At 37.9% G+C, this 25,821-nt stretch overlaps 1 protein-coding gene across 1 annotated transcript in view; it reads right to left on the reverse strand.

Annotated features, from left to right (window-relative positions):
* The window catches only part of ACER3 (alkaline ceramidase 3), a 167,349-nt gene that overhangs the window by 75,545 nt on the left and 65,983 nt on the right, over positions 1-25,821 (reverse strand). The window contains exon 3 of the mRNA XM_049889736.1: positions 2,904-2,956. Within this exon, the coding sequence (XP_049745693.1) occupies positions 2,904-2,956 (53 nt within the window). The remainder of the gene's footprint in view (positions 1-2,903; positions 2,957-25,821) is intronic.

Here is a 25,821-nt window from a genome sequence, read left to right on the forward strand (position 1 = left end):
AAATACAAACACACACATACACATAGGATCCAGTCTAGAATCGCACACTGTATTTAACTGCCATGTCTTTTTAGTCTTCTTCAATTTCGAACAGTTCCTCAGATAAACTCAGATAAACTTTAACTATTGCAGCTATGATACTTTCGAAGAGTACCACCCAGCTGTTTTGTAGGCTGTCCCTCAATTTGGTTTTGCCTCATGTTTCCACTAGATTCAAATATCAAAGAAATGATGCTATCACTGTATCCTATCAGGTGATACTCAATTTTGGTTTGTCCAGTTACTGATGATTTTCATTCTGATGGCCTGATTAAGGTCTGCTAAGCTTCTCCACTATAAAGTTACTTTTTTCCTTTATAATTATTTTGTGGGGTAAACACAGTATCCTGTTTGGCATCAAACATTTAACTTATCATACATATATGTATTAAAAAAAAACCAGTGCCATCGAGTCGATTCCGACTCATAGTGATCCTACAGGACAGAGTAGAGCTGCCCTGTAGAGTTTCCAAGGAGCGTCTGGTGTATTTGAACTGCTGACCCTTGGGTTAGCAGCTGTAGCGCTCAGGGTTTCCCATGTATGTATACACACACACACACACACACACACACACACACACATATATATGAGTTCCTATTTTATTCAATGGGTTATATTAAAACTGTTATAATCCGTTTCTATCATTATTTATTTTGACACTCAAATTGTCCCAGACTTGGCCACTAAAGTTGTCATCTTTTCCATATTTGCAACTATGTTCTGTAACAGTAAGAAGCTTGGCTTCCATCATCCTTAAAATATTTACTTATTTGATCAATTCCCCTGTGTGTAACCAATATCCCATTACTGCCGCTGCTCTTTCTCCCAAGAGATTCCCTCCTCACTCCACTCAGGCTCCAAAACCCTGTGCTGGGCTGCCAAGCTTCCACGTGGATGACCTCCTCACCCCACCCTTGTTCCCACATCCTGCCCTGGGCCACTCTGCTGTGTAAAAGCCATCCTCACCTTTCCAGGGCTCTGATACCCAGAACAAAGTTGTCCCCCTGCATGGACACCCACAGATTCCAACCATGTGCCAACCACTTCCCCCACTGGTGTGGAAAAAACCAGCTGCCTTCAAATTGAGTCCAACTCATGGTGACCCCATGTGTGTCAGAGTAGAACTGTGCTCCACAGGGTCTTCAATGGCTGATTTTCAAAAGTAGATCACAAGGCCTTTCTTCTGGGTAGACTTAAACCTTCAACCTTTTGGTTAGCAGTTGAGCACGTTAACTGTTTACACTACCCAGGGACTCCTACTTATGTGGACACCATTCTAATTCTGCACTGAGCTGCCCCCCCACATGGACACCCTTTTAACTCTGGTCTCTGACACCCTGCACTTGGCTGTCCTGCTGTGCTAGCACCCTCTCACCCCTGCTGTGTGAGCAGCATCCTCACTCCTCACACCCTGCACCAGACTACTCTCTTACGTGAACACCCTCCTCATCCCACTCTGGCTCCAATGCCCTGTGCTGGAGCACCCTTCATGTGGATATACTCTGTAATCCTCTCACGTTCTGATACCCAACTCTAGGCCAGAACGTGAGAGGGTTACAGAGTATGGTGAGCGTCGATTTACCACAAATTTTAATAGCTCCCTACCTTTGTTTATGTCATGGTACAAGCCTGATATTCCTTTCATCCCTTCACTGCCTAAAAAGTTTGAACTAATTCCTTCAGATTCTATAAGAATGCTTTTAATTTTTATAGATTCGTCCAAACTCCACCATGTTGCCATAGTAGATTATTCATATTTCTTTAAAAAATAATTTTCATATTATATCATTGTTTATAAGCCTGTTTTCCCACCTAGAATGTGTGAGAATATGTGTGTTCTATGCTTGATGAGGGTCAGACCAGTGTCACATTCATTCATGTATTCTCAGAGTCAAGCACAGCATACATAGTACCATGACATGTTATTATAAATATGTGTTGAATGTCAAAATCAATCCTAAGAATTAATTCTTATATGTTTAATATAGATGGTCATATACACAGCTCCTTCTAGTGGTACTGTCCAACATGGTAGTCACAAGGTAAACGGCTACTGAGTGCTTGAAACAGGCCTAATCCAAATTATGATGTGCTGTAAGTGTAAAATAAACACTGAATTTCAAAGAGTTTGTGTGAAAAAGCATTTAAAATATTTCATTAATAATTTTTGTATTGATCACATATTGAAGTAATATTTTGAAAATACTGAGTTTAATATTAAAATGAATTCTACCTATTTCTTTTTATTTTCCCACTAGAAAAATTTTACTTACATAATGTGGCTACTAGAAAATTTTAAATCATATTACATATATTCACATTATATTTCTACCGGACAATACTGTTCTAGAAATTTGAGTTAGTGATGAGGAACCGAAAGGTCAAAAGATTGAGGCTAGACATATGCCCTCCTTGGAGCAAAGATAGTTGATAAAAATCCTCACGTAATTCTAAAACTTTGCTAGATGGAGAGGCCATTCAAATGAATATCATAAGACACGAAGGAATGTGGGCATCTAAGAATAAGAGTATATTATTTTAGTAAACTAATTATGTCTTTTTAAGATGTCTCCATGTAACTCTACTCTAATACTGATCTTAAATTTGTACATATCTACACAGAGGTGGTCAAAAAGCTGTACTCTTTCAACTTGTTTCCTCTATAGATCATTTATCTGCTTTCTTATTTACTTAATTTGGATCTTTTGGCCTGAAGTAAAAACCCCAAGGATTCCAACTCCCTTCCCCTCTTTTCTCACTTCTTTGTCTTAATACCATCCTCTAGTTACCTTCTCTTTTCTCAAATTTGAAGTGCTTCTGGATTAAGAGAAATCAGCATTTAGTCAATTTCATCATTACTAACCTGCATTTCATATTTCAGAGTCATGTGGAAGCACCAGGATCCCATTCCTACCACTGAAATTAAAACAAACAAATAAAAAGAAAACAATTAGCATGAAATTTCCTGGGGGTGGCCAGGGTGACTTGAAAAGACAATAAGATATTTCAAAGCACTGGGTTTTAGGGATAATAACGTTTATAAAATCTTGTTATCACCAATCTCTTTGATTATAGCCATCTTAGCAGACGTGAAAGGAGCCCTGGTGGTGCAACGGTTAAACGCTCAGCTGCTAACTGAAAGGTTGGCAGTGGGACTCCACCAGTGGCTCCATGGAAGAGAAGACCTAGCGATGTGCTCCCATGAGGATTACAGCCTAGGAAACCCTATGGGACAGTTCTACTCTATCATAATGAGTCACTATGAGTCAGAATCGACATAATAACAAACAACAAAGTGGATATGAGTGGTATTTCATTGTGGTTTGGATTCGTATTTCCCTAATGACTACCTCATTCCCTTTTTAACAATATTTACTGAGAACTTAACAATGTTCCAAGCATTTCTACTGGGATATAGGAGTGAACAAGAGAGAGACGGTTTCTGTCCTCAAAACTTCAAACAAGTCATTAAAAATATGAAAGAAGTTAGAGAGCTATATGAATCTATGCAAAGTGGCCTAGAGGTTCAGAAAAGGCCTGTCTGGGGGAGTAACACTTAAGCTAGAACTTGAATAACAAATCATAGTTAACTAGTTAAACCAGTGCCATCGAGTCGATTCCAACTCATAGCGATATAGGACAGAGTAGAACTGCCCTATAGATAACTAGGTGGGAGGATGAAAAAAAAGGAGAGACCATTTTATGGAGAAGAATCACCCAGAGTAAAGGAAAGGGAGCGCATTCAAATAAGTAAAAGGGCTTGGCTTAGACAATGGACAATGTTGGAGTAGAGATTAGGGCTGAACGGCCTGTAGGAGCTAGACTGAAGAGAGCTTTTAAACCCACGTTAAAGTTTGGTTCAGATCTGGACTTCATCGTAAGGACAAAGAAAACTTATTGGAAGCACACACACACACAAATATATATATATATATACACACACACACACATATGGAAATAAACATGATCAGTTTTCACATTTAAAAATATCACTCTGGTTACAAGGTGAAAAAAAAATATCTAAAGGAGTGGCCTCCCAACTTTGATGGCAAAACACATCTTGAGCAACCCCATATATGCATGTTTATTTATAAATTGTAAATGTGCTGCTATACTAAGGTACCATATATATTTTTAAGCATGTAAAACAGAAATTTAGAAAAATGAGGTCAGGAAGTAACACAAATACAAACAGAACTTATAAAACTTTCTTCCTGTATTCCAACAGATAATTTTTCTTACTCCCTGGGTGTGAGCACCCTAATTGGTGACTCTGGTTTAAAGGATAAAGACTAAACTCCTTGCAAGCTATACATGGAACTTCCGATCCGGCTCTACTCATTTCTTCCACTGCAATTTGTAGTTCAAGTACACCTGGCGGCTTACCGTCCCTGATCTCACATAACTTCTGGTTGCTTTGCTTTTGCTCGTTTTCTGCTCACCCTGTCGTTTCAGCCTGGAATACTTATCCCCCCTCATTACCGCATCCTATCTGCCCCCAACCTATGTCTGCTTATTGAAATCCTACGCAACTTCTAAATCCATTTTTTGCTCTTCATTCTTTTAAAATTTGTTTATTTTGAAATAATTTAAAAGTTAAAGTTGAAAGAATAACAGTGACCTCCTGTATACATTCTACCCAGATTCACCAATTTTTAACATTTTTCTATATTTTCATATAATTATTATTTTTCTGAACCATTTGTGAGTAGGTTGCATACATTATGTCCCTTTATCCCTTAATACTTCAGTGTGTACCCCAGATCCATTTTATATGTCACCTTCTAAGTGAAGTCTTCCTCAGCTTCCTCCCCAGTTAACTCCATCATGTGAAGCATCCAAGAAATAATGTTTGGCTAGGCCAGTCGTTATTAACTTTGGAAGTGCACTGTATTGCCTACAGAGCTTTATAAATGTTAGGGTCTTAGTTCAGAAACTTCCGGTTCAGTGTTCAGTGTATGCCCTGGTACCTACATTTTAAGGGTTTGTCAATGTTCAGGTGTCCATCAAAAGCCAATGACCATTGTTAGATTCTAAGCTTCATAAAGCCGTGGTCCAGGTCTCTACAGTGCACTAAAGGATCTCCAAAACCTAGCACACTGGCGAGCACATAAATAACATTTAAGTATTTGCTGATGGACTGATTATTTTTCCTCCCTGATGATTCAGCATTTCACATTAAAGTGAGTGACAGAGAGAGTGAGTATGTTTGTATAGTAGGGGGTGGTGACAAATGTTCCTGAATTGAGAAAATAAAATAGGACAGATGAGTTTCCAAGAGGACAAAATGTTTTGAGTGGAATATGGCAATAAGAACAGAAATGCTTGCCTGAGAAAGTAACATTTATGATAGAACTTGGAGAGATTCAAGGGTGGAGATAGTGAGGGAAAACATACAAATAGGGAACATACAGTATGTGTAACGGTATGAAACTGTGGAAAATGTTTAGGGACAAGCATGTCATTCAATTTGGCTGGAGTGTAAGAAAGGAACAGAAAATAAGGCAGAGAAGTGAGCTGGGTGCATATACAGGGCTTTTAAAATTTTGTACCTGATAATACCAGTGCTAGGCATGGTACTTTATATACTCTGTCTCCAAACATTTCAACAGTCCTACAAGGTAGACATTATTATTCCCATTTTGTATTGGAAGGAAACAGAGTTCAGAAAGGTTAAGAAAATGGCCAAGGTCATACAGCTAGTAAGTATCAGAGCTGAGATTAGAAGCAAAATCTGGCTCTACAGCCTTTCCTTATATCTACCCTTGGAGGCCATGGAAAGAAATTTTAGAATTTTGATAAGGTTGGAGGGGGAGGGATGTCCAAAAGAATAAAAACTTTACTTAGGAAAAGAATCTATACTGTTCCGTGTTACCTGTGAGGTTAGTAAGCAGAAGTCCAGTAAGAAAAAACAAGGTCTCAATTAGAGTGATGACAATAAAAACGGACAGACAGATTGTGAGATCACAAAGATAGAACCTGAAGATTTGGCAAATGAATGTATGTGGAAGTCTTAAAATACTTGATCATGATGACCACACCCGGATCCACACGCACGATACGCTTATGTGCTTTAGCAGGGTGAGAGTGGGGAAGAACACTTCTAGCCGTACAAATAAACAAGTCATAAAAGCAAAAGAACAAACACCGCCACCAAAGTTTGCAATATCTGTATGATTTATTTCAGTAAAGGACTTTTATTTATGAACCTCATGATGAAAATTAAGTTGTAATTTAAAGCTGAACATAAAATTGTCTTGAGAAGATATAGGTATTTTAGAAACTATTCTCCAGAAACTACTCGTCTAAACTTTAACAAGTCAGGGATGACTCAAAATTTAGGAGAGGATCGTTTCGTAGTAAGAATAGGAATCAAGACAGAATGAGAGGTGTCAAAATAAATTCAAAAGCCATTAAGAACCAAACATTTCACCCTAATACGTAGCATTAACGGGGTACAAACCATAACTAACAATACACAAACACAAGATAAGCTAGATAACTGGAATCTTCTAAAAACTAAACATTTATGCTCATGAAAACACTAAGAAAGTAAAAACAGAACCTAAAGACTGGAAAAAAATCTTTGGCTATGGCAAATCCGACAAATACCTCTAAAATCTACAGGAATATCCAACACCTCTACAACAAAAAGACAAATAATTCAATTAAAAAATGGGCAAAGGATATGAGCAGACACTTGACCAAGGAAGACATTCAAGTGGCTAAGAGATACATGAGGAAATGCTCGAGATCACTAGCCATTAGAGAAATGCAAATCAAAGCCACAATGAGATACCATCTCACCCCGACATTACTGGCACGAATCAAAAAAAAAAAACAGAAAATAACAAATGTCGGAGAGGCTGCAGGGAGATTGGAACTCAAACGCGCTGCTGGTGGGAATGCAAAATGGTACAACCATTTTGGAAAACCATATGGTGCTTCCTTAAAAAGCTAGAAATAGAAATACCATATATTCCAGCAATTTCACTCCTAGGAATATACCCTAGAGAAATAAGAGCTGTCACATGAATAGACATGCACACCCATGTTCACTGCAACATTGTTCACAATAGCAAAAAGATGGAAACAACAGAAGAGTGGATAAACAAACTATGGTACATACACACAATGGAGTACTACGCAACGATAAAGAACAAAGATGAATCTGCAACATGGATGAATCTGGAGGGCATTATGCTGAGTGAAATAAGTCAATCACAAAAGGACAAATATTGTATGAGACCACTATTGTAAAAACTCATGAAAAGGTTTACACACAAAAAGAAACAATCTTTGATGGTTATGAGGAAGGGGAGGTCTGGGAGGGAAAAACACTAAACAGACTAATAGATAAGTGGAACTTTGGAAAGGGTAGAAAAATAAAAACTTTTTTTTTTTTTTTTACAGTACAAAATACTGGGGAAGCCAGAACAACTTGTCCAAGGCAAGGTCATGGAAGCTCTATAGACACATCTGAACTCCCTGAGGGACCAAATTACTGGGCTGAGGGCTGTGGGGACTTTGGGAATATCTAGCTCAAGTGGCATATCATAGTTTATAAAGAAAATGTTCTACATTCTACTTTGGTGAGTAGAGTCTGGGATCTTAAAAGTTTGTGAGTGGCCATCTAAGATACTCCACTGGTCTCCCCCAATCTGGTGCAAGGGAGAATGAAGAAAACCAAAGACAAAAGGGAAGTACTAGTCCAAAGGACTAATGGGCCACAACTACCATAGCCTCCACGAGAATGAATCCAGCACAAATAGATGGTGCCTGGCTACCATCACCAACTGCTCTGACAGGGATCACAATAGAGGGTCCCTGACAGAGCTGGACAAAAATGTAGAACAAAATTCTAGTGCACACAAAAAGAGACCAGACTTATTGGTCTGACAGAGGCTGGAGAAACCCTGAGAGTATGGCTCCCCAAAACCCTTATAGCTCAGTAATGACGTTACTCCTGAGGTTCACCCTTCAGCCAAAGATTAGACAGGCCCATAAAACAAGACTAAATGGGACACATCAGCCCAGGGGCACGGAGGAGAAGGCAGGAGGGGACAGGAAAGTTGGTAATGGGGAACCCAAAGTTGAGAAGAGGAGAGTGTTGACATGTCGTGGGGGTTGCAACCAATGCCACAAAACAATGCGTATTAATTGTTAAATGAGAAACTAGTTTGCTCTGTAAACCTTCATCTAAAGTACAATTCAGTTTTTTTTTTTTTTAATCAAACATTTTCATTAGATAAGAAAAATAAGGGTAAGACATGACTTCAGGTTTATCATTAAATTCAGAAAAAGATTAAGGAAAAATATTATGCAGATTATCTTTTCTCAACAGAACATATTTTCTGTGGTTATAACAAGGTTATCAAGAGAAAATCTCCAAATCAGTTTTAGAACTTGTTTTTGTTTTTTTATTTTTAAAATTCTGAACGACAAAGGTGGTATGACAAATTTAGTTTAAGCATATTTTCCCAACCATAGTGCTCTCCAAAACCTGACCAAAAAATCAACTAACCCAACCCAGTGCCATCGAGTCGATTCCGACTCATAGCGTTCCCTTAAGATTAAAGTACCTGATGAGTTCACTTAGATAGACTTTAGATAACTGAGTTATATATACTTGTATGTCAGGAACAATATGAGACTAGAACTGGAGATGACTTGGATTCAAGCCCCAACCCTGCTCAATGGGCAGCCCTAAATCTATTCCAAGTTTAAGTCCCAGTTTTTCACCTACAATATATAAGATAATATTTTTAATTTCTTTCAGTATTATGAGACTATGGCTATAATGTGCTCTTTATGAAAACTGTTATCAGAGTTTTACAGATTAAATTCCAAACACTCTATATTTAATCTAAATAAATCTACAATTAGCCTAAATATTTAGTCTCAGCTATCTCTCTGGTTCTGTGTGAACACTGCTGATTCTCACTTCTGTTAGTATTCTGTGTTGCTGATATCAGGATAGCACCTGCTTTATAAGACCTTCACTTCATTTACCTCCTTATTCTTCTGTATCCTCAATCTCTACCTATCTTGTGGATTGTTCAAATATTCTCTAATATCTCCCAAACTCTCCCTCACACCCCATTTACCTGCACCTCTTTACTTTCATGAGATCTCAAAAGAACTGCCTCTACTTCCTCCTTCCATATCCATTCCTCAAACCTATTCACACCACTGAAACAAACCTTTTCTGTCTTCATCTTAATCTCTTAAATACAGCATTTAATAATTGAAACATTTTCCTCTCTAGTTTTCTGTGACACTCTATTCTTCTGTTTTTCCTATCTCGTTAGTTGCTTCTTCTTATGTTCCTTTGTTGGCTCCTTGTATCCTTAACTTCTAAATCAGGAGCTGGAAATTCAAATGCCACAAAAGGCATTTGAGTAAAGCAGACTAGGTGAAAGAAAAATAAGCAGCAGTGTAAGACCGTGGCCAGCTGGACAGAGCACAGTAAAGGGAATAGCCCAGGCTGACTGTTATCGTGCAGAAATGCAGGCTCAGTGAATCTTCTCATTATTCAAGAGAAGGCAGAGTTCTGGATTTTTATATGAGCTCTTCTAATTTTTAAATGTGAGCAACTGCTTAAAAACATGGTTAAATTTTAAATATGGGCCAAATAAACCATACTTGCACGCCAGATTCTGCCTGTGATGAACTCGTGATAATCTATGTCCATCTTTGGGCCCTCTTCTCTCTCTCTATTCATTCCTTTGGTGATCTCATCAAATTCTCATGGCTTTAAATACCAATTTATGACAAGGATGCCTAACCCTCGTCACTAAACTCCAATCTCGCATATCCAAATGTCTACTTGGCTCTTCATTTAATGCCTCACAGACATTTCATACTAAACATAATCAAAACAGAACGCCAGATTTTCCCTCCAAATCTCCTTCTTAGTCTTCTCTGACTCAGTTAATGGAACCCCTATTTAACCATTTGTTCAAACAAGAAACCTAAAAGTAATCTTTGAAAACTGTTCCTTTCTTTCAACTCTCATATTTAATGCATGAGTCAGTCCTACAGGAGCTACCTCCAAAATATACCCTGAGTTACCTACTTCTCTCCAGTCTCCACTGGTGCCGTCCTGGTCTAAACTACTATCATCCCTGTATTAACTGGTTTCCCAGCTTGCACTCTTACCGTCCACCAATCCATTCTCCACAAAGCAGTCAGGGTGATCTCTTAAAAATATAAGTAGGATCAGGTCGCTCTCCTGCTTAAAAGCCTCCATTGGTTTTCCATTGCTCTTAGAATAAAATCCAGACTCTTTACTCTGGCCCATGTTAAGACCTTGCACGATCTGGCCCCTGCCTAAATCTTTTGAACGTCATTTTCTGTCACTTTCCCCTTTGCCTACTAGAGTGTACTGAGAGAAAGAATGAAAGTAAACAGATACTTAGAACATGGTATATTGAGTGCTGTGATGAAGACATGCACTGTATGCAGTAGGAACAAAGAAGAGGATCACCTAATCCTGTCAGGAGCTTAACGAAAGTTTGGGAAGTTTTTTTTACAGGAAGTGACACTTCAGCTGTGTCCTAAAGGACAGATACACTGGGTTTACCAGACAAAGAGACGAGTAGTTTGATATAGCTCAAGTGTAGGGTATACTTGGGGGAGTTGTGGAACATGAAATTAGCAAGGCAGGCAGGGTCCAGATTAGGACCAACCTGTTAAGGAATTTAGATTTTCAATTACGTTATCTCATTTAAAGAAAAAATGGTTGAATTGAAACAGCCATGCATGGCTAGAGAACACTGGCGAAATTCAGCACAGTAAACCAGTTTTCATTGATACATTATACATTATAATTGATACATTATAATTTATCATTAAATGTATATTTTCTGAAAAATTATCTACATCAGCACAAATGAATTCAAGAATGCAGAAGTTAAGTTTTTTAAGCCTAAGAAACATGCGAAATATGTGGGGGAAATATTCATTAATCCTTAAATTATAAAAATTAAAAATTCTGGAAATAGCTGACATTTTATCATGAAGTTTTACTTGAAGAGTTTCATTTGATTTACTTTGTTTGAGGCATCAACGTTAATACGAAATTCATATTTGTAGGACTTATCCAGGGCATTCCAAAAAACAAGTAACAGGGACAAGTTTCCCCCCATGTGGTCATGTCCAAAGTGAAGCTCTAGGCCATCAAAATAGGAAAAGGATTAGAATAAGAAGGTCAATGGACCATCTGCATCCTCTAATTAGATGTTCGTACTCACGTCACTTTACTACAGTTTTAAGAGTCTCTCAAGTATATAATAGAATTTTACTGAGTTGGAATGTCTTGATTCAAATATTTTGGCAAGTTACCAGCCAAAGTTTTTCAAGGTTGCCATAGAATACAGATATGCTCTGACACACATTCATTTTGATGAGTCTCATCATATTGCGGAAAGAGTATACAAGGACTTTGGAATCAGACCTAGACTAGAATCCCAGGCCCATCACTTATTACTTACACAATTTTGGCAAACTGCTTAAATCTCCTTGAGATTCAGTTGTCTCAGCTATAAATTAAAGATAATAATGTTTATCATGAAAGGCTGCTGTGAGGAGTACCTAACCCACTATCTGGCATATACTGGGTACAGCAAATTTTCCTATCTAGTCCCTAACTGAAGTTATGAAAAAAATTCATGTGCAGAGAGCATGGAGTCATTGCACTTTGGAAGCAGGCTGGCTTATTTGCTATAACAGAAAGTTAAAGGCCCAAGAAGTACTATGAGCTTCTTTTAAATCACATGATGATTTACCATGATACACAAGAACCTACAATAAATGATACAAGGAAAAGCCTATCTTTTTGCAAAATATCAAAGGCATTAATGGCTTAGTGTATGACTAGTTTAACTCAGGGAGAGTTTTTAGAGTTATTGGTGGTGTCAAAGCAATGCCACCTACAATTTCTAGGGCATGCATGAATGTAGCTTTCCAGGTGAAGATGGTGTTCACAACAGAAGCAAAATGTGTTATCAGTATTAAACAGGCAGCACACTGTAATGATTAAAGCATGAGATCTGAAGCCTGATAACCTGAACTTAAACTCCAGCTCTGCCACTGTTTGCTAAATTAACTTGAGTATAGCCTCTTTAAGCCTCAGTGTGACTCATCTGTAAAACTGGGATAACAATAAAACAGTAGTTCCTATCAATTAGGAGTTGCTCTGATGATTATGAAAGATAATGCAAGTAAAACCAAGTGCCTGACTTAAACATGAAATAAATGTTAGCTGTTATTGTTGCTGTTTTAGGGAATTCAGTAAGAGTCAGTGAAATCATTCCATAGCTTCTTAAGGGTAGGAAATAAACAAAAAACCCCAAACAAACTCATTGCCATAGAGTTGATTCCAACTCATAGCAACCCTGTACAGCAGAGAAGGTCTGCCCCATATGGTTTCCAAGGAGTGGCTGGTGGATTTGAATTGCCTAACTTTTGGTTATCAGCTGACCTGTTAACCACTGTACCATCAGGGAGCCTAGAAAATAGCATGTCTTTTTTTTTGTGATTTGGTTTTGAGGAAGAATATGCTAATTTGAGAATGACTCAATATTAAAACTACCGATTTGTATCTTACTGGACTGGGATTTTTCTCCACCACTTACTTCAAAATATGTAACTCGTCTGTTCTACATAATCTCTCTGAAATAGAATTAATAATGACTTACTTATTCATGAAAAGATTATAACCATAAAGAGGCTCTCAGGGAGGTGATTCCTTTTTCTTAAATATCCCAATAGAACATTAGATTGGGTTTCTAATGTCGAGTACTGGGTTTCAGTTCTGCTTCTTATTAAGCTGTGTGAACTTCAGAATTTCTAAGTTAACTGAGTCTCAATTTCCTCAGCAGTAATAGGCAGATGTTGTTGTTGTTGATAGGTAACGTTGAGTCAATTCCGACTCATAGCAACCTTATGTATAACAGAATGAAATGCTGCCAGGTCATGTGCCATCTATCTGCACAATCGTTGCTATGTTTGAGCCCACTGTTGCAGCCACTGTGTCAACCCATCTTGCTGAGGGTCTTCTTTATTGCTCACCCTCTACTTTACCAAGCATCACATCCAATAGTGCTACAGAATGAGCCCCTCAGGTTGGAAGGCACTCAAAATATAACTGTGGAAGAGCCGCCTCCTCAAAGTAGACAGATGTGATGATGTTGGTGGAGTAAAGCTTTCAGGATCTACATTTGGCTGATGTGGCACAACGCAAGTGAGAAGAAACAGCTGCAAAAATTCACTAGCAATAAGCAGGTAATACCAACTTAACTAATAAGGACCATCTGGTCCTTATTAACTTTGGAAGATCCTTCTTTCCTAATTCTGTCTCCTTGACTCTCAGTCTAACCTATCTTGATCTATATTCTACACATTCAGCAGAGAAATCTTTCTAAAATACAAATCAGGTAATACCACACTAGCAGTCATTTTTCTAAAACATAAATCTGCTCTTCTTTAATTTTTATTTTGAGATAATTGTAGATTCACAAGCAGCTGTAAGAAATAATATAGAGATATCCCAAGTGCCTTTACCTAGTTTTACACAATGGAACTATATACAGTACACTACATAGTACAATGAGTCGGAATCGACTCGACGGACGGCACTGGGTGGGGTATAGTACAATAACAACCAGGATATTGACACTGATACAGTAAAGATACAGAACACTTCCATCACAAGAAGGATCCCTCATGTTGCCCTTTTACAGCCATAACCACATCCATCCCTCCTGTCCCCACCCCTTCCTCAACCCCGGCAACCACCAAACTATTCTTCATTTCTATAATTTTATCATTTCAAAAACGTGACATAAATGGTATTATATAGTATGTAATCCTGCAGCACTGGCTTTTTTTCCACTCAGCAAAATTCTCTGGAGATTCATCCATGTTGCTGCATGTATTAATAGTTTCTTTTTATTCCTGAGTGATATTCCTTGGCATGTAAGTACCCCGGTTTAACCATTTACCCATTGAAGGACATCTGGGTTATTTTCAGTTATGAGATATTACAAGTAAAGGTGCTATGAATGTCCCTGTACAGGTTTTTGTGAGAACATGGTTTTCATTTGTCTGGGATAAATGCCCAGGGGTGCAATGCTAGGTCACATACAGTAACTGCATGTTTAATTTCTAAAGAGGCTGCCACACTGTTTTCCAGAGTGGCTGTACCATTTTCTATCCCTACCAGCAGGGTATGAGTGAGCCAGTTTCTCTGCATCCTTACTAGCACTTGGCATTGCCACTATTTTTTATTTTAGCCATTCTGATTGTGGTTTTAATTTGCATTTCTCTAACGGCTAATGATGTGAACATCTTTTCATGTGCTTTTTTGCCAACTGCATATCCTCCTCAGTGAAATGGCTGTTTATGTCTTTTGCTGATTTTCTAATTAGATTGTTTATATTTTACAGTCAGATTTTGGAGCTCATTATATATTTAAGATACTCATCCTTTGCTGGATATATGTATCACAAATATTTTCTCCCAGTCTATTGCTTGTCTTTTCATCCTCTTTCTTTCACAGAGGAAGTTTTTAATTTTAGTGAGGTCCAATTTATCGATTTCATATAGGCTAGCTAAGTACCTACATTAGTATAGGAGGCAGAATAATGGCCCCCAAAGATGTCCAAGTCCTAATTCTCGGAACTCGTGAATATGTCACCTTACATGGCAAAGGGACTTTGCAAGTGTGATTAAGTTAAGGACCTTAAGATGGGAAAATTATTCTGGATTATTAGGATAAGTCCAACCTAATCACATGAGTCCTTAAAAAGAACCTTTCCTACCTGAGTTCAGAGTCAGAGGAAGATGTGACTTCAGAAGAATGGCTAGAAAGTTGAAAAGTTACTAGCTTTAAAGATGGAGGAAGGGGGCCAAGAGCTAAGGAATGCCATGCCATAGAGGCTGTAAACAGCAGGAAAACAGAATTCCCGTAGAGCCTCCAGAAAGGAATTCTAACCTAGAGAACAATAATAAATTTGTGATGCTTTAAGCTATTAAGTTTGTGGTATTTAGTTACAGCATCAGTTGTAAACAATTAATAACAGATGCGCTACTATATTAGTTACTAATCCAGTATCTGAAGTGCCTTTTTAAAGCTCTTGCCTAAGAACTTCTGCTCATCCAAAGACCCCCTTAAAAAAGAAAAAGACAAGTTACAGACTGGGAGAAAATATTCACAATACATACGTTATCTAACAAAAGAATCATTTCCAGAAAATACGTAATACAAAATCAGTAAGAAAAAGATGAACAACCCAATTTAAAAACTGGCAAAAGACTTGCACAGGTATATCACAAAAGATGATATCCACAGGGCCAATAAATACTGACAGAATTGAAGGGGGAAAACGGACACTTCTACGATAATAGTTTGAGACTTTGATATACCACTTTTAATAATGGACAGAACATCTAGAAAGAAGATCAATAAGAGAGGATCTGAACAACACTACAGACCAATTATAACTAACACACATTATACTATAATCCACTACCTAACAAAAACACAATACACATTGTTTTCCACTATACATGGATCACTCTCCAAGATAGACTATATGCTAGGTCACAAAACCAGTCTCAATAAATTTAAAAAGCCTGAAATCATACAAAGTATTTTGTCTGATCACAATGGATGGAAACTAGAAATTAGTAACAAAGTAATACTGGAAAACACACAAATGTGTGGAAATTAAACAACACAGTATTAAACAGCCAACAGATCAAGGAAGAAATCAAGAGAGAAATCAGAAAATACTTAGAACTGAATGAAAATGAAAATAACTTATGGCATACAGCAAAGGTAGTGCTCAGAGGAAAATTTATAGCAGTAAATACCTATATTAAAAAAGCAGAAAGATCTCTAATCAATAATCTAACTTCACATTTTGAGGAGCTAGGAAAAATGAAACAAAAAACAAATTAAATCCAAAGCTACCAGAAGGAAGGAAATAACAAAGATCAGTGTACAAATAAATTAGAGAATTAAAAAAAAAAAAAAGAATCAACAAAGCCAGAAGTAGTTAGCTTTTCAGAAAAATAAATAAAATTGACAAACTTTTAGCTAGACTGACAAAGAAAAAGAGACAGAAGATACAAATATCTTAAATCAGAAATAAAAGTACGGACATTACAAGTGACCCTACAGAAATAAGAAGGCTCACAAGAGAACACTGTGAACAACTATATGACAACAAATTACATAACTCTGATGAAACATAAATTCCTACAAACACATAAACTATCTAATTGACTCAAGAAGAAAGAGAAAATCTCAACAGACCCAAAATAAGTGAAAAGATTGAATCAACTATTAAAAGTCTCTCAAACAACAATGACAACAAAAAGTGTTGGACCAGATAGCTTCAGTGGGGAATTCTACCAAATATTTATAGATGTGACACCAATCTTTCTGAAATTCTTGCATAAAATAGAAGAGGTGGGAACATTTCCAAACTCGTTATATAAGGCCAGCATTACCTGGATACCAAAGCCAGACAAAGACACCACAAGAAAAGAAAATTACAGACCAATATCTCTTACGAATATAAATACAAAAATATTCAACAAAATACTGGCAAACCAAATCCAATATCATATCAAAAGGATTGTATGTCACGACAAAGTGGGATTTATTCCAGGAACACAAGGGTGGTTAAGCATTAGAATATCAATCAATGTAATACACTATATTACATTAATAAACAATAGAACCACATGACCATCTCAATCAATGCAAAGAAGGCATTTGATAAAATCTACCACCCTTTCTTGATAAAAACAGTCAACAAGCTAGGAACAGAAAGCAATTCCTCAATACGATAAAGGACATTTATGAAAAACCCATAGCTAACATCATAATCGGTGGAGAAGGACTGACAGCATTTCCCTTAAGAACAGGAACAAGACAATGATGCTCACTCTCACCACTGCTATTCAGTATTGTACTGCAAGTTTTAGCCAAAGCAGTTAGGCAAGAAAAAGAGATAAAGGGTGCCTGAATTGGGAAAGAGGAAGTAAAACAATTCCCTTTGCAGATGACAGGATCCTATATACAGAAACCATCCCTTTTGTACATGACATGATCCCCAAACCATCTACAAGAAAGCTACTACTAGAGCTAATAAATCAATTCAGCAAAGTGGCAGAGTATGAGGTCAACACACAAAAATCAGTTGAGTTTTTATACACCAGCAATGAGCAATCTGAAAATCAAATTAAAAATAATTCCATTTACGAGACCATATAAAAGAATAAACACCTAGGAATAAATTTAACCAGGGAGGTGACTTTTACACTGAAAACTATAAAACACTGCTGAAAGAAATTAAAGAACTGTAAATAAATGGAAGGACATTTTCTGCACATGGATTGGAAGACTGAATATTGTTAAGATGGCGATATTACCCAAAGGTATCTAAAGATTCAACACAATCTTTATCAAAATTCCAACAGCCTTCTTTGCAGAAATGGAAAAGTCCATCCTCATATTACTATGGAACTGTAAGCCCACTGCCATCGAGTCGATTCCGACTCATAGAGACCCTATGGGACAGAGCAGAACTGCCCCATAGGGTTTCCTGAATAGCCAAAGCAATCTTGAAAAGGAACAAAGTAGGAGGACACTTACTGATTTCAAAATGTACTACCAAGCTACAGTAACCAAAACAGTTTCGTACTGGGATAATGATAGACATACAAACCAATGGAATAGAATTCAGAGTCCAGAAATAAGCCCATATATCTACAGTCAATGGATTTTAAAAAAAAAAAAAAAATTATTGTGTTTTAGGTGAAAGTTTACAGAACAAAACTGGTTTCTCATTCAAAAATTTATACACAAATTGTTTCATGACATTGGTGGTAATCCCCGCAAAGTGTCAGCACTCTCTCCCTTTCCACCCTGGTTCCTTGTTTCAGTTCCTCCAGTTTTCCTATCCCTTCCTGCCTTCTCTTCTTAGCTTTTGGGCAGATATTGCCCATTTGGTCTCATATGCTTGATTGAACTAAAAAGCACATTCCTCATGTGTGTTATTGTTTGTTTTATAGGCCTGCCTAATCTTTGGCTGAAAGGTGAACTTCGGAAGAGGCTTTAGTTCTGGGTTAGTTATTTAGTGTCTGGGGGCCATAGTCCTGGGGGTTCCTCCAATCTTTGTCAGAAAATAAGTTTGGTCATTTTTGCTAATTTGAATTTTTGTTCCATATTTCTTTCCTGCTCTGTCTGGGACCCTCTATTGTGATCCCTGTCAGAGTGGTTGATGGAGGTAGCCAGGCACCATCAGATCTTTTGGACTCAAGATGGTGGAGGCTGTGGTTCATGTCATCCATTAGTCCTTTGTTCTAATATTTTCCTTGTGTCTTTGGTTTTCTTCATTCTCCTTTGCTCCGGGTGGAATGGGACCAATAGATGGCTGCTCACAAGCTTTTAAGGCCCCAGATGCTACTCACCGATTTAGGATGTAGAACATTTTCTTTATGAATTGTTATGTCAATCGACCTAGATGTCCCTCAAGACCATGGTCTCCAGCTCTCAGTCCCAGTAACTAGATTCCTCAAGATGTTTGGATGTATCTAAAAAGCTTCTGTTACTGTGCCCCTTTTGTGCTCTATTGTATATATGAATATATAAGCTGTACATACAAATAGGTATGTAAAAACATCCACAGCCTAACCTATATAAGCACACGGGTATACGGCTATACACCCTCCTTCTCCTATTCAGCATATGTATCGGCCTATGTATCTGCTAGCTGCTTGTAAGTTATTATTTGCTTTTACTGTTGTTGTAGGGTTGTATATGCTATAATATTTACTATTATTGCCTCTTTTTTCCCCCCATGTATTCCTCTAAGTGTCTTCCTTTGCCTTGGTCAAGTTGTGCTGACTTCCCCTATACTGTGTATTGTCTTTCCCTTCACCATAGTTAGCACTTGTCTACTATCTAGTGAGTAATTTGCCCTTCCCATCCCTCCACCTATAACCATCAAAGATTGTTTCTTTCTGTGTGCAAAGCATTTCTTGAGTTTTTATAATAGTGGTCTCATACAATATTTGCCCTTTTGTGATTGACTTATTTCACTCAGCACAATGCTCTCCAGATTCACCCATGTTGTTAGGTGTTTCACAGATTCGTCATTGTTCTTTATTGTGTAGTATTCCACTGTACGTATGTACCATAATTTGTTCATCTACTCTTCTGTTGAGGAACACCTAGGTTGTTTTCATTTTTTGCTAGCGTGAATAATGCTGCAATGAACATGGGTGTGCATATGTCTATCTGTGTGACAACTCTTATGTCTCTAGGATATATTCCTAGGAGTGGGATTGCTGGATCATATGGTATTTCTATTTCTTGCTTTTTAAGGAGGTGCCATGTCATTTTCCATAGTGGTTGTACCATTTCACATTCTCACCAGCAATGTATGAGAGTGCCAATCTCCCCACAACCTCACCAGCATTTATTTCCTGAATTTTTGATCGTGCCATTCTTGCAGGGGTGACACGGTATATCACATCACGGTTTTGATTTGCATCTCTCTAATGGCTAAATGGCTAAAGGGAGCTCTGGTGGTACAGTGGTTAAGAGCTATGGCTGCTAACCAAAAGGTTAGCAGTTTGAATTCACCAGCTGCTCCCTGGAAACCGTATGGGGCAGTTCTACTCTGTCCTATAGAGTCACTATGAGTCGGAATCAACTCAACAGCAACAGGTTTGGTTTGTTTTTTTAAGGGCTAATGCTCCCGAGAATCTTTTCTTGTCAGCCGCCCGAATGGCCACTTTGGTGAAGTGTCTGTTCGCGTCCTTTGCTCATTTTGTGATTGGGTTGCTTGTCTTATTGTTGAGTTGTTGAAGTTTTCTGTATATTTTAAAGATTAAACCTTTATCAGATATGTCAGTGACAAAGATTTTTTCCCAGGCTGTAGGTTCTCTTTTTACTCTCTAGGAAAAGCCTTTTGATGAGCCTAAGTATTTAATTTTTAAGAGGTCCCAGTGACCTAGTTTATCTTCAGGAGTTTGTACACTTTTAGTTATGCTTGATATTCTACTTACGCCATAAATTAGGGCCCCTAGCGTTGTCCCTATGTTTTCTTTCATGAACTTTATAATTTTAGGTTTTACATTTAGGTCTTTGATCCACTCTGAGTTAGTTTTGTGTACGGAGTGAGGTATGGATCCTGTTTCATTTTTCTGCAAATGGATATCCAGTTTTACCAGCACCATTTGTTGAAAAGACTATCTCTTCCCTCTCTGAATGGACTTTGACCCTTTGTCGAAGATCAAGTGTCTACAGGTGGCTGGATTTATTTCTGGGTTCTCAATTCTGTTCCACTGGTCCCCACTGTACCAGTACCAGGCTGTTCTGAATACCTTAGCTGGATAGTAGGTTCTGAAATCGGGCAGTGTGAGGCCTTCCACTTTGTTCTTTCTCAGCAATGTTTTATTTCCCTGGAACTTCTTTCCTTTCCATATAAAGTTGGTGATTAGTTTTCTCATCTCGTTAAAGAATATCATTGGAATTTGGATGGGGATTGTATTGTATCTGTAGATTGCTTTGGGTAGTATTGACTTTTGCAAGATGTTAAGTCTTCCTACCTATGAGCATGGTGTGTTTCTCCATTTACGAAGGTCTCTTGGTTTCTTGCAACAGTGTCCGTAGTTGTCTTTGTATAAGTATTTTACGTCCCTAATTAGCTTTATTCCTAAGTATTGTATCTTTTGGGGGGCTATTGTAAATGGTATTGTTTTCCTGATTTCCTTTTTGGAGCTCTCTTTTTTAGTGTAGAGGAATATGACTGATTTTACATGTTAATCTTGTACCCTACCACTTTGCCAAATCCTTCAATTAGTTCTGGTAGCTTTCCTGTGAATTCTTTGGGATATTCTATACATACATGGTCATATCATCTGTGAATAGGGATACTTTTTCCTTACCAATTTGGATGTCCTTTATTTCCTTTTCTTGTCTTATTGCTCTAGCTAGGACTTCTAGTACAATGCTGAATAAGAGTGGTGATAAAGGGCATCCTTATCTAGTTCCTGTTCTCAGGGGGAATGCTTCCAGTCTCTTTCCATTGAGAACAATGTTGGCTGTTGGTTTTGTGTATATGCCCTTAATTACATTGAGGAATTTCCCTTCGGTTCCTATTTTGTTGAGAGTTTTTATTAGGAACAGGTGTTGGACTTTATCAAATGCCTTTTCTGCATCGACTGAGATGATTATGTGGTTCTTTTCCTTTGTTTTATTTATGTGGTGAATTATGCTGATTGATTTTCTAATGCTGAACCATCTTGTATACCTGGTATGAATCCCACTTGGTCATGATGTATTGCTTTTCTGATATGCTGTTGAATTCTCTTGGCTAGAATTTCGTTGAGAATGCTTGTGTCAATGTTCATGAGTGATACTGGTCTACAATTTTCTTTTTTAGTGGCGTCTTTCTCTGGCTTTGGTATCAGGTTATGCTGGCTTCACAGAATGAATTCAGGAGTATTCCTTCCTTTTCTACGTTCTGGAATATTTTGAGTAGTATTGGTGTCAACTCTTCTCTGAATATTTGATAGATTTTTCCAGTGAAACCATCTGGGCCAGGACTTTCTTATGTTGGTAGTCTTTTTTATGACCTGTTCAATTTCTTCTTTTGTTATGGGTCTGTTCAGATTGTCTACCTCAGTTTGTGTTAGTTAAGTAGATATTGTGTTTCTAAGAATCTGTTTCCTCTAGGTTTTCAAATTTGTTGGGAATATAATTTTTCACAGTATTCTATTACGATCCTTTTTATTTCAGTTGGTTCTGTTGTGATGTTGTCCATCACATTTCTTATTTGGGTTATCTGCATCTTCTCTTTTTTTTTTTCTTTTATCAGTGGTTTGTAAATTTTGTTGATCCTTTCAAGTGTCTATAGTTAGATGGATTTATTTCTGGGTTCTCAATTCTGTTCCATTGGTCCCCATTGTACCAGTACCAGGCTATTCTGAATACCTTAGCTTGACAGTAGGTTCTGAAATCAGGCAGCATGGTCTACTTTGTTCTTTCTCAGCAAAGTTTTATTTCTCTGGGGCTTCTTTCCTTTCCCCATAAAGTTGGTGATTAGTTTTTCCATCTCTAGTTGATTGTTTCAATTGTTCTTATGTTTTCTGTTGCATTTATTTCTGCTCTAATTTTTATTATTTCCTTCTGGCAGCTGTGGGCTTCTTTTGCAGCTCTTTTTCTATTTGTTTGAGTTGTAGGGTTAAGGTATTGATTTTGGCCCTTTCTTCTTCTTTGACATGTGTGTTTATTGCTATGACTTGGCCTCTGAGCACTGCTTTTGCTGTGTCCCAAAGGTTTTGGTACACTGTATTTTCGTTCTTGTTTGAGTCCAGTAATTTTTTAAATTTCATTCTTAATTTCTTCTATTATCCAGTTGTTTTTAAGCATGGCGCTGTTCAGTTTTCAAGTATGTGATTTTTTTCCCTTGTTCTTCCTGTTATTGATTTCTAATTTTATAGCACTGTGGTCTGAGAAAATGCTTCGTATATTGATATTTTTGAATTTATGGAGACTTACTTTGTGGCCTAGGATATGGTCTATTCCAGAGAATGATCTATGTACACTGGAGAAGAATGTGTACTGTGCTGCTGTTGGGTGGAGTGCTCTGTATATGTCTATGAGGTCAAGCTGGGTGACTGTGTTATTGAGATCTTCTGTATCTTTGTTGTGGTTCTTTCTAACTATTCTGTCCATCATCAAAAGTAGTGTGTTAAAGTCTCCTACTATTATTGTAGAACTGTCAATTTCTGTTTTCAATTGTTAGGGTTTGTTTTATGTCTTTTGGAGTTCTGACGCTGGATGCCTAGATACTTATTATGGTTTTGTCCTCTTGGTGGATTGATTCCTTAACCATTATATAATGTCCTTCCTTATCTCTTATGATAGGGTTTGATTTAAAGTCTACTTTACCAGAGATTAATATTGGCACTCCTTATCTTTATTGGTTACTGTTTATTTTTTTCCATCCTTTCATTTTGAATCCTTTTATGGCTTTGTGTTAAGGTGTGTCTCTGGTTTTTTTTTTTTTTCTGGTAAGCAACATATTGGTGGGTCATTTTCTTTTATTCATTCTGCCACTCTCTGTCTCTTGAGTGGTGCATTTAACCTGTTTACATTCAGGCTGATTATCAATAGATATGAATTTACCACTGTCATTTTTGTTATGCTTTTTTTTGGGGGGGGGACATTTACAGTTTCTTTGTTCTGCTTAATTTTCTGTGTTGAGTTCTACTTTCAGGGATTGCCTTTTTATTTTGTGTGTAATGAGTCTTTTTTTTCTTCTTTATTTTGGTGAGTAGGTTTGTTAATTTTGTGATTACTGTGAGGTTTACATTTGTCATCCTATATTTAAAACAGTCTGTTATTTTTAGATATCACCTTGACATCCTCTCCATATGGAAGTTCTGTAACTACAGCATTCGTTCCCCTTTTTTGTTTTTTGAAGTTATTGTCAATTTCAGATTGGCACCTGTGGTTCCCTGTTTTTGGTTCTGTACCTTTATTTTACTTTTCAGATTTCTCTATCTGGGTTGGCACCTTAGTGATGCAGTCGTGTGGCTTGGTCTCACATTTTTGTCTGCTGTCACTGGTTCTCTATCCAAAGTACCCCCTTTAATATTTCTTGTAAGGATGGTCTGGTTTTTACAAATTTTCTTAATTTCTGTTTATCTGGGAATGTCCTAATTTCACCATTGTATTTGAGAGAAAATTTTGCTGGGTATATCATTCTTGGTTGACAATTGTTTTACTTCAGGGTTTTATATGTATCATCCCATTGCCTTCTTGCCTGCATGGTCTCTGCTGAGAAATCAGAGCTTAGTCTTATTAGAGTCACTTTGTAGGTGATATTTTGTCTTTCCTGAGCTGCATTCAGAATTCTTTATGTTTTACTTGCAAAGTTTGATTATATGTCTTGGTGACTTTCTTTTGAGGTCTATCCTGTATGGCGTTTTATCCAAGCCATGGTGTTTTCAATTGCCTCATATGCATGTGGAAGCTGGACAATGAATAAGGAAGACTGAAGAAGAATTGATACCTTTGAATTGTGGTGTTGGCAAAGGAATACTGAATATACATACCAAGAACTGCCAAAAGAACAAACAAATCTGTCTTGGAAGAAGTACAACCAGACTGCTACTTAGAAGCAAGAATGGTGAGATTACATCTCACATACTTTGGACATGTCATCAGGAGGGATCAGTCTCTCAAGAAGGACATCATGCTTGGTAAAGTAGAGGGTCAGCAAAAAGAGGAAGACCCTCAACTAGATGGACTGACACACCAGCTGCAACAATGAGCTCAAGCATAACAAAGATTGTGAGGATGGTGCAGGACCGGGCGATGTTTTGTTCTGTTGTACACAGGGTCGCTATAAGTCGGAAATGACTCGATGGCACCTAACAATAACAACAACCTGTATGGGGATTGTTGAGCCTCTTGAATGGAAATCTTCTTGGCTTTCATGACACTGGCAAAGCTTTCTTCTAGCAAATCTTCAAAAATTCTCTCTGTGCTTTTATTTGTTTCCTCCTGTTCTGGAATTCCCATCACAAATAAATTATTTTTCTTCATAGTGTCCCACATAACTCTTTGGCTTTATTTATTTTTTTTTTTTATCTTTTTTCTGATTGTTTCTCAAACAAATTGGTATCAAGGGATTTGTCCTCTATTTTGCTAATTCCTTCTTCCATTGTTTAAATTCTACATCTATGTCCTTCCATTGAGTTATCTATTTCTGATATTTTATTGTTAATCTGTATTTCTAGTTGCTATTTTTGTATGATTTCTAATTGTCTATTTAATTTGACATTTTGTTCTTATATTGTTTTCCTGAATTCTTCTAGGCTTCTGTCTGTTTTCCTTAATCTCTTTGAGGATCCTGTACGTAAGCCTTTTGAATTCCTTATCAGGCAGTTCCATTATCAACTCTTACTCAGGAAGATTTTCAGCCTCTTTATTCTAGTCATTTGGTTAATCCATCTTGTCTTGTTTCTTTGTATGATTTGATATTTTCTGCTGTCTCCAAGGCATTAAGGTGTTTTATTATGATTTTGTTTTGTTTTATCAGAGTAGGTGGGTTGAGTATGGTTCCATGATCGCTTGTCTGGTGGCACAGTGGTGTTCACTTCCTGCCCCAAAGTTGGACAGGACAACGGCAGGCAGGGTGAGCCCTCATTGCTGTTCACTATACATGTGAGACGGCTGAGGGTGTACTGGCTTGGCAGTATCTGGTGGTATGGGAATGCTCACAGTCACTCACCAGGTGGGTAAGCAGCAGAAAAAAGAGCAAGGAGGGCATCTGGGGGTGCTGAGGCATGCCCTCCATGGGGGGGGGGGCAGTCCGCCAGTGCACCCACAGGCACTCTCCCCAGCAGGGGAGGAGTGCGGTGGGCAGCCAGCGGGATCACGTAGGTGCTCTCTCTTAAGGGGGAGGGGTGGGATGGGTAGCTAGAAGTCACGCAGGAACTCTCCTGGGTGAGCGGCCATGGGTCACTCAGGCGCTCTCTCCAGGGAGGAAAGGCAGGATGGAAGGCTAGGTATTGCAAAGGTGCTCTCCCAGAGGACGGGCAGGGTGGGCAACCAGGGGCCGCACGGGCACTCTCCACAGTGGGGGAGAGGCACAGCAGGCAGCCAAAAAGGGGGGGAGAGAGAGAAAAAAATGTGGGGGTATGTCTATTGCTGTGTGCTCACCACCCACCCTACTGGTTAG

The sequence above is a fragment of the Elephas maximus genome, chromosome 7, assembly GCF_024166365.1.
Source record: "Elephas maximus indicus isolate mEleMax1 chromosome 7, mEleMax1 primary haplotype, whole genome shotgun sequence".
Lineage (NCBI taxonomy): Eukaryota > Metazoa > Chordata > Mammalia > Proboscidea > Elephantidae > Elephas > Elephas maximus.